The sequence below is a fragment of the Magnolia sinica genome, chromosome 14, assembly GCF_029962835.1.
Source record: "Magnolia sinica isolate HGM2019 chromosome 14, MsV1, whole genome shotgun sequence".
NCBI lineage: Eukaryota > Viridiplantae > Streptophyta > Magnoliopsida > Magnoliales > Magnoliaceae > Magnolia > Magnolia sinica.
Window position 1 is genome coordinate 64,780,044 of NC_080586.1, and position 10,658 is coordinate 64,790,701.

The 10,658-nt window shown below is 41.1% G+C and overlaps 1 protein-coding gene across 2 annotated transcripts in view; it reads right to left on the bottom strand.

Annotated features, from left to right (window-relative positions):
- LOC131225960 (uncharacterized) overlaps window positions 1-6,716 on the bottom strand; it is a 31,337-nt gene extending 24,621 nt beyond the window's left edge. The window contains exons 1-2 of one of the 2 annotated variants that reach the window (XM_058221587.1): window positions 6,301-6,716; window positions 6,143-6,207 (exon numbers count right to left, since the gene is read on the bottom strand). In XM_058221587.1, the coding sequence (XP_058077570.1) occupies window positions 6,143-6,207; window positions 6,301-6,495 (260 nt within the window). In that variant the 5' untranslated portion in view covers window positions 6,496-6,716. The remainder of the gene's footprint in view (window positions 1-6,142; window positions 6,208-6,300) is intronic. The other variant, XM_058221586.1, reaches the window with a different exon arrangement.
- Window positions 6,717-10,658: the final 3,942 nt, after the last annotated feature.

Genomic DNA, 10,658 nt, shown 5'->3' on the forward strand with positions numbered 1-10,658 from the left:
CTCCACCATGCCCAAACCTATTATGCTTCTGCAAAACCCATGCTTTTCTCTAGGTAGGGCCTTGGTCATCATATCCGAACCATTCTTATTGGTATGGATCTTTTCAAGTTGTAGCATTTTTTTCTTCAAGAACATCCAAATCCAGTGATATCTTACATCTATGTGCTTGGACTTGGAACAGAGACTTGGAGTTTTATCGAGGTGGACAACACTCTGAGTGTTACAACAAACATTTGCAAGCTTCTGCCACGTTCTTAAAAGAACCTTTTCATCCACAATATTTCCATGCAAGCTTCTGCCACCACAATATATTCAACCTTTGTCGTAGATAAGACCACACACATTTGCAAGTTAGAATGTCATAACATTGTTGCCCCTGCAAAAGTAAGCATGTAGTGGATGTGGACTTCCTAAAATCAACGTCTTTTGCCATATTTGCATCCGTGTAACCTTCTACTATAGGCTTATTCCCTCCGAAGCATAAACACACCTTGGATGAACTCCTGAGATATTTGGGAATCCACTTAACTGCTTCATAGTGCTCTTTGCAAGGATTTGCAAGAAATTTGCTAACAACACCAACTGCATTTGAGATGTCGGGCCTCGCGCACACCATGGCATACATCAAACTTCCTACTGCCGATGCATAGGAAACTTTCTTCGTTTCTTCTTTTTCTTTCTCACTTGAGGGACTTTGCTCACTACTTAAGTAGAAATGACCTACAATTGGATAACTGACGGGTTTTGCCTTATCCATATGGAACCTTTCAAGCACTTTTTCAATGTACGTTTCTTACAATAACCATAGCTTGCCAAACTTCCTATCTTGAGAGATCTTCATGCCCATAATTTGTTATGCCAGTCCTAAGTTCTTCGTGGCAAATGACTTGCTTAACTCCTTTTCCATCATGTCAATTTTACCAATATCTTGACCAACAATCAACATATCATCAACGTAAAAGAATAATAAAATCACTATCAGAAATTTTCTTAATAAATACACAATGGTCTGAAGTAGTTTTTTTATACCCATGGTCCACCATGAATGAATTAATTTTTTTGTACCATTGCCTTGAGGCCTATATGAACTCTTCAACTTGCAAACCATGTGCTCCTTGCCTTTGACTTTGAAACCTTTTGGTGTGTGTGTGTGTGTGTGTGTCTTTTCCTCTAAATCACTATGAAAGAATGTTGTTTTGACATGTAGTTGCCCGATCTCTAGGTTCATGCTTCCAGCCAAACCCAATATGCCCCAGATGGATGAATCTTCACCATAGGCAAAAAAATCTCATCAAAGTCAATACCCTTCTTTTGTCCAAATCCTTTCACAACCAACCTTGGCTTGTACCTTGGTTGTGAGTTCTTCTCTTCAGTCTTCAACCCGAATACCCACTTGTTCTCGAGTGCCTTTTTCCCCTTTGGTAATTCACCAAAGTATAATTATTGTGCAAGGAATCCATCTCCTTTTACATAGCTTTCAAACACTCATCATTATGCTCATTGGCTAGAGCTTTTGTGTAGCTTTCTGGCTCACCCCCATCTGTAAGCATAATGTACTCATGATGTGGGTATCTCTTTGATGATTGGCATTCCCTAGTAGACCTTCTCAATTGGGGCGCAACCTGTAACTATTGAGGGGGCTACTACCCTTACTCTTCCTATTCAACATCATTTGTATTATATGTAGGAGCACCATCACCAACTACATCATTTTGACCTTCCTGTACATCTCTCCCTTCATCATCATGCACCATGAGGTCTTCAATACTAGGCTAGGGCTTTTCAACTTTTCCAAAGTCATCAATTGTTTGGTCTTCAAGAAAGACCACACCCCTACTCCTAATCACCTTTTTGTCAACTGAATATCATAACCTATAGCCAAATTGTTCATTTACATAACCCAAGAAAATGTAATCTTTTGCCTTATCATCAAGCTTGAACCGCTCATCTTTAGGAACATGCACAAATGCTCGGCAACCAAATGTTCTCAAGTGTTCATAAGAAGCATCTCTCCCAATCAGCAAAATCCCCTTTCAAAGGTGATGACGAAGATAAATAAATTAAGTAACATGCAGTGCGCATTGCTTCCCCCAAAAATGATCTTGATAATTTTGTCTCGGAAAGCATACATCCGATTCTTTCCACGATAGTGCGATTCATCCTTTCTGCTACACCATTGTGATGTAGGGTCTTGGGAACGAATTGCTCGTGTTGAATTCCATAGCCCTTGTAATACTGCTCATACGTCCCATGGTATTCAAAATCAATTATGTAACGGTAACGATCATAACCGTTACGCGTTACAGGGTCGAAACGGCCATTACAGAAAAACGGGTCGTAACGGCCCAGGAAGAACATTTTTCAAAAAATAAAAAACTGCCGTAACGGCCAATACGGGGGCTATAACGGCCGTTACGGCCCGTATCATAACGGTAACAATGGTGGCCGTTACGGCCACCGTTATCGTTACAGAACACCTTGTGTGGTCCAATATATTCACCACTATTATCTGTGCTAATACACTTCAACGGTTTACCTGTTTTCCTTTCCACCATAGCATGAAAATATTTAAACACATCAAAAACTTGGTCTTTAGTCTTCAAGATATGTGCCCACACCTTTCTAGAAGCATCATCCATGAAGGTTACAAATTAAAAAGCACTGTCAAGAGTTTTCACTTTCATAGGGCCATAAATATCAAAATAAACCAATTTCAAAATATTTGTTTTTCTTTGAGGAGAATTTTTATTAAATGAAATTCTATATGGCTTACCAACTAGATAATGAACACAATTATTTAAAGGTGTACCTTTCATGTTACGGAGGAATTGTTTCTTGGCAAGAATCTGAAGACCCTTCTTGCTTATATGGCCTACCCACTTGTGCCACAAATTAGTAGAGGAATCCTTCTCTGTTGTGATCAGTGCACCCTTGCTTAATTGTATTAGTGTCTTGTACAAAGTGCAACACTTCCATCCTCTTGCCACCACAAGAGACCATTTAGTAAGCTTCCATTTTCCAACACTAAAGTGATTGTTATAGCTTTCTTCGTCCAATCTTTCCATAGAAATTAAATTAAGGTGAATATTGGGCACATGTCTCACATATTTGAGAACTAACGTGCAACAGGGATTGTTCTCAACATACACCACCACTCCCCATGATTTTTTACATGATACTATTTTCCATTCTTACAACACCAAAGTCACCCGACTTGTAAGATGTGAAGAAATCCTTTCATGGGATTGCATGGAATGAAGCACCGGTGTCGACCACCCAATCTATATCTTGACAAGTGAGATTTACACATGCTTGTTGACAACCCGACAGGATAATAATATCGTCATCTGAAACAACTGCAGTTGTGTCCTTCTCTTCTTGCTTTTCCTCCCTTTTTCATTTCTTCTTCTCATTCTTAGGTTTTTTGCACTCTCTCATCATATACCCCGGCTGACCACAATTGTAACAATTAATTTCCTTTCATAATTTTGATCATCTTTTTTACTTCACACGGTAGCGAGGTTTTCTGCTTTTACTTCTCCCCCTATTTTCTATGGCGAGTACCTCTGATTGAGAAGAACCAAACGATTCTTGTCTTGTTTCTTCATTCAACAAACTACTTGTTACTTGGCTCATTGTGACAATACCATCACGAGCAGAGTTATTAAGTGATACCACTAACGTCTCCCAACCTTCCGACAAGGAACTGGGAAGTAACAAGGCCAACAACTCATCATCCAATTCCATCTTCATAGAGGTGAGTTCATTTACAATACTTTGAATTTATTTCAAATGCTCCGCAATTGAGCTTCCTTCATTATACTTCAAATTTACAAGCTTTCCAGTCAAGAAAACCTTGTTGTCAGTGGTTTTACTTTCATATGACCCTTCTAATTTTTTCAACAATAAGTATGCTGAAGTTCTACAAACACACGATGAAAGACACTATCATGATATCATCCAACCATTGTCAAATAAACCCAATAGCTTTTCGATCTAATTTCTTCTACTCATCATCGGGATATCTTTTGGTATAGCCCCATCACCTTCCACAAGTGCATACAAGTCCTTGCAACATAATAACCCTTCCATCTTAGCTTTCCAAATCATCCGGTTATTTGCATTCAAACTAACCATTCGACTTGTGCTCACCTCCATGATTCACACACAAAATAATCAGAACCAAATCTCTGATACCACTTTGTTGGGAAACCTACACCTTTTCCTACTATGTGCAAATCAACAGAGACCAACAATGTAGCAAGTAAATGGATGATAATCATGCTCCAATGAAAAAGAGCAAATGAGCAAATAAAAGCATAGCAAGAGACCGAGATTTTACATGGAAAAACCTTCTATGTGAAGGGAAAAACCACATGACTTAGTTCAGAAAATCCACTATGATCAAGGTATACAAAATCGGGGCCGAAACGGCCGTTACAGAAAAAACTGGTCGTAAAGGCCCTGTAACGGTCCCGTATAACGCGTAACAACCTGTAACGGACCGTAACGGCCCCTTAACAGTCCTGTAACAGTTTTTTCAAAAATAAAAAAATGGTCGTAACAGCCGTTATAGCGCATATCGTAATGGTAACGGTGGTGGCCGCTATAGCCACCATTACCATTATGGAACACCTTGACTATGATAAAGAAAATGGAAATACAACTCTCTATTCCCAACTAGAGGATGTCAATCATCAAGAGAACCTCTCTTGGATAATCAAATACATTACCCAAAGTTGGATTACAAGCAACGATGAAAAATGAGTTTTCTCACCAACTAGGGATTATACGAACCCCCCAAAACAACCCCTTTGAGAAGACAATAGAAGAAACCGACATTGCGGATGGAACCTCACGAACCTGGAGAGAAAACTCTTCTTGTAATCAGCAAGAAGCTTGAAGAAATCCTTGTAGAAGGCATTTTGTATGTGGTTTAAAAAAAATGCCCTTAAGCCCAAGAAGTATTGGTATTGCTATATGTTTCGTTATCCAAGGATACAGAAATAATATCAATATCCCCAATAATAACACCGATAACCAAAAATGCAAGGAAACTTGAGGAAAACAGTGGAATTTCATAGTGAAACTTTATGAGATGCTAAAATACACATGCGTATTTAGGAATCAAAAATTTGCAAAAAGAATACATACATAATAAGTTTCCATTTAATTGGGGCCTAAAATCATATGTTATGGTAAGAAATCAGTCCAACCACTCATCCATCCCATTAATCCATCTATCCATTCGACCTTCCATCCAAACATCCATCAATATTTCAGAATATCCACAACACATGATATTTCGCCAAGAAAACGTCAACAACTGGAAAGGAAACGAAAGATTGTGGCCTCAATATCACCTATGTTGCAATAATTATAATAGTGATATTATTGATATTATCGTTGATAAATTGAACACTGCACACAACCATGCACCCACAAAAAAAACAAAAAATAATAATAATAATAATAATTTTTTAAAAAAAAATCAAAATAGATTTTTTTTTTTTTTTAATAAATAATTTTTTGGTGATAATGATGCATTGCCGATATTATCAAAATATCATCGATACAATGACAATACAAACGACACCTAGAGTTTACATAGTCGAAAGTATTGGTGATACATTGGTGATATCAATATATTGTCAATATTCAACGATACATCACCGATACCTGGATTTTTTTATGCGACCATTGTTATTGGTACGCTACTGGTGTTATCGATATCACTGAGCTGGAGATACAGATAATATTGGGGGTATTTCGATAACATCAGGGATACTTCAAGCAATGATTTTCTGCAAGATTTTCCCAATAATATCCCCAAAAAACCTCAAATTTTGAAAATCTAGTGAGAAATTTCAGTGCCAAGAAGTTGCTGAGAATGATATTTATCACTACAATGAGAACCATTTCAACAAATGACTTTGCAAAAGCCCATTTTGAAGTGGCTGTTCCAACTCTCACCCACACCACTTATGGAACGGTTAGCGGAAATATGAAAACCATTTCAAAAACCCATTTTGAAGTGGATGCCACGAATCCCACCCACCATCATTGAATGGTGGGAGGTATGTGCGCACACTCTCCGTGCACACTCTGCGCACGCAATCTTTTTCCCTAAAAAAATTATTACCCATAAATCTTATTCTTGAAAGTGCCATCAGGTGCCTTCTCCAAATTGATCCAAGCTCGATTCATCTAGGAAAAACAAAGTAGAAAAGAGAGAAACAAGCCATTATAAAAATCAAATATCTCAAGGTACTCTAAATTGTGAGATAGAGAGAGTCTGACCTTATCCGAGACGAAATCGACGACAATCTCTGCATTTTCGGGCATTGATCTTCTATCAGCAGAGATCTTTCTCCAGAGATCTTTCAGTGTGGTAGAAGGAATAGCAGGTTCCGAACAGGGAACAGACGGACAGGCAGATTTACTGAAGCACCAGTTCCTTCCTTTGATTGGGAAAACTACGAGCCGCGCTTTCATTTTTCAGATCCGTTTCTTCCTCCGATTACGATCCAAGACAAAACCCTAGAAAATCATTCCAAGGCGAAATGAAACCTTGCTGAGATCTCTGCGTTCAAACAAAACTCTCTCTCTCTCTCTCTCTATTCTAACGAATTTGGAGGTTTCGATTTCGACTGCTTTTACCGGTTTGAAAATCGCTTCATTCGCTCCCTCTCTCTCGGGGCTGGGCTGGCCCAGACCTAACACGGATTTGGGCTGAAGCTATGGGCCTCAGTGCCGGGTTTGGGCACGGTTTTTCAGAGTCAGCAGGCATGAGTTTGTTTGCAACATGCATGCAGGTTCACGGCCGTGCAGCAATGACATGTCGCCAATGACTGGCGCGGCAAATATGGGACCCATGGTAGAAAGGGCAAAATCATTGTTTCTACAGTATAATTTTTATTTTTCATTGTGGGATTAGGATAGGTTGAGTAGCGCGACCCGCTACTGAAGTGATGTCACCAAGTTCCGTTGGACCCACCATGATTATGTGTTGTATCCACACCGTCCATCCATTTGGAGATATCTATTTAGGGCATGTGCCAAAGAATGAGTCGGATCCAAAGGTCGAATAAACCCTACCATAGAAAATTTCTAAGGGCCACAAAAGTTTTGGATCAAGCTCAAATTTGTGTTTTCCCTTCTTTCATGTGAATTAACTTACGAGCACATTGGACCTCAGATAAACATCATAGTGGACCTTAGGAAGGTTTCAACGGTGGGCATCACTCTTCCCACTCTTCCCACTCCAGATTTGGATCTTACTCATTCTTTGTCTCATGCCCTGAAATGATCTCTCCAAATGGATGGATGGTGTGGATACAACACATACATCATGGTGGGTCCCACAGAACTTAGTGATGCTACTCAACCGGTCATATAATAGGATCGCAGATATCTCTTCTCTGTAATATCTGTAATCTCTCTTCTATAATCTCTTAGATTCTTTTTCTTCATTGTTTTCTTTCTTTAGTCTCCTTCTATTATTGTATAAATACCACTTGTATGTGACTCTACGAAAGCAAGCATTTTTCTTTCTCAAATCGTGTATTCCAGCATGGTATTAGAGCGATTTTCGACCTGGGCCATTGATCTGAATTTCGATGGTCAGATCTGTCTCCCAGATCTCTAAATCACATATATGCTTTGTAAGGTCCGTATCTTAGACCGTACCGTTCAGTAGGCTTCTGCGGTCCTCCCGGTCGAATTCCGGCAACCCTCAACCTGTATCTGACGTTTACGCACGATCCTAGGCCAAGTCCTGCATATCGGAGTCGGCTCAACTCGAAACTTATACCCCAGCGACCGCACTGTCGTCGCGATTCCAACGCCGTGACTCTCATACCGATCCGATACTCAGGTCAAAAGATGTGGGCCCGCATTCATTTTGAGAAAAACGCCGCACGTTGCGAATTTTGAGAGAATCTCTACCCAAATATGTCACATCAATCAATCACTTCAACTAAGTACACACCCTATCACAAGTACAAGTCAAGTATAAGCAACCCATCTCTCTCCCATTCCCCAAGTCAACTCTCTCTCTCTCTCTCCACCCATCCCTTACACCTATCACCCATCCCTTCTCTTTTCACCCATCACTTCTCTCTCCCTCTCATTTCTCTCTTCGCTCCCAAGCAACCCAAGCCCCAACGTATGAACTTCCCAAGCTCTCATGGAGAAGATTTAGTGTGGCCCACTTCCTACCCTCTCATCTCCCATCTCAACCATCAAAACCTCATCATCTTCCGTTAAGATCGAAGCTTAGGAGACTACCTTTCCTAGGAGCCAAGAAGAAGAAGACGGTGGGTGATCTTGGACCCACATTTTTACTTTTTTTTATTTAAGGCCCACTTGTTGTGGGACCCACTTGATGTACGCATTGTATAAGAGAGGAGCCCATAGTGGCGAGGTCCCTCCATCTCACCGTTTCTCTCTCTCTCTCTCTTGTATGGAAGGGGTGTGTGTGTGTGGCCCACCATGAAGTAAGTATTTCATCCATGCCGTCCATCGAGTGGGCCCACCTGGTAGCCCGTTTGGACGGACCTGGATGAAGGGAAACACAAAGTTAGCTTGTTCCACAACATGGCCCACTGGACGTGGGGCCACCGTGTGGCGTGGGGTCATCCAGACCGTCCATTCTTGTGGGGCCTACCATGATGGATGTGCTTCTTCCATCCAGCTGTCCATCCAGAGTCCAGAGGGTCTGGACGCTGGCCTCTCTCCATCACACACACACACACACACACACACACACACATATACATATATATAATATATAATGTTATATAATATAATATAATATATTGTATTATCGCATGCTATGGTGGGCCACTTCCACGTGGGACCTACCTTTAATATGTAAATCTCATCGGACGGTGGGTTCTGGGCAGCCTCCTGCCGTTTTTTTTAAAATGTATTTATGTATAATATATAATATTATATAATATATTATATTATATTTAAATAGATGTGATGGTGGGCCACTCCCATGTGGGGCCCACCATACCTACAGCAGCTATATCATAGCTGAAATAACGTCAGCTACCAGACGTGGGTGAGATCATCACCGTCCAGAGCTGATGGATGTATTTTCATCCAACCATCCATCTACGTGGGCCACACTCTTGGATTCCCACCTTGATGCATGAGTTGTATCCCTACCGTCCATCCATTATGTGGGGCCACCGTGACGTATGGGTTTTGCCACACCCGTCCATCATGCTGGACGGGTGGGACCCACCACATGATGGATGTGCTACATCTAACCGTCCATCCATCTGGCTAGCTCATCTCAAGCTTGAGACCGGAAATGAGACAGATCCAGTTATCAAGTGGACCACACTGCAGAAAACAGTGGTGTTGAACGTCTACCATTGAAACCCCATTTTGGGTTACAGAAGTTTTGGATCAATATGATATTTGTTTTTCCCACCCTGTCCAGGTCTTTGTGACCTTGGGAACAGACTAGATGAGAAATAAATACTATGATGGGCCCACTAGAAATTCAACTGTGGAAATCATTATCGCCACTGCCATTTGTGGTATGGTCCAGATGATCCTTTGGATATGATTTTTTTTTTTTTAATAATGCTCTAAAATGATTTCTAACAATAGATGAATGGTGTGGTTGGTTTGGGCCCATTTGATTCGGCCCATTTGATTCGGCCTATTTGGATTAGCCCATTTGATTCGGCCCATTTGCATCGGCCCAATTGATTCGGTCCATTTGATCAACCCAATTGATTCGGCCCATTTGTACCGGTCCATTTGATTCGGCCCATTTGATTCGACCTATTTGATCGGCCTAATTGATTCGGCCCATTTGTACCGACCCATTTGGTTCGGCCCATCGTATCGGCCCATTTGAACAGCCCAATTGATTCAACCCGTTTGTATTGGCCCATTTGATTAGCCCACTAGATTCGGCCCATTTGATGTAATTGAGGCCCATGATGATGTATATTAGGCCCTTGTGCTAGGCCGTGGGCCCCTATCCGATTGGCCCTATGAGTGTCATTCCTTGAGAGGAATGTTGGTTAAAGGTCCACATTAATGGGCAATGATGGTTGGACGTCCACATTGTGATATTTCATTAAGCCTTGTTAGGCCTATTCTCATCATTCTCTAGTGGGTTAACCCAAACGATTGGGCCCATTGATATTGCTTGATCCATTATCGGCCGTCCATCTATGGACCCCGCCTTGTGTCGAAGCCGATTATCGATGCCGATTATCGGTTCCGATTATCGATACTGGCTACTGTCGCCGATTATGAGTTTGTGACAGCATAGCACCATGATACATGCCCATACGCACCATCTGTATGTTTATTATGAGAAGTGATTGGCCATTGTATACGCCAAAGTGCAGGCGGTTTATGGGACTCCCTAATAGGCGGAATTATCCCACATGAGCGCACAGCTTGCGCAGGATTGATGCATGATTGGACTGCGTGATTCATGCACTTTGTATTTGTGTGATTGTGATTACTGTACGCCCTAGTGACATCAGGGCCGTGGCCTCCACAGGCACATCGTGGATGGCTGGATTGGATACCGAAAATACTGTTTCTAGCATTGAGTGAAAATTTCTAAACCTGATGGTACCAGAGGATGACTCCAACATTGAGACCGAGTGGATACA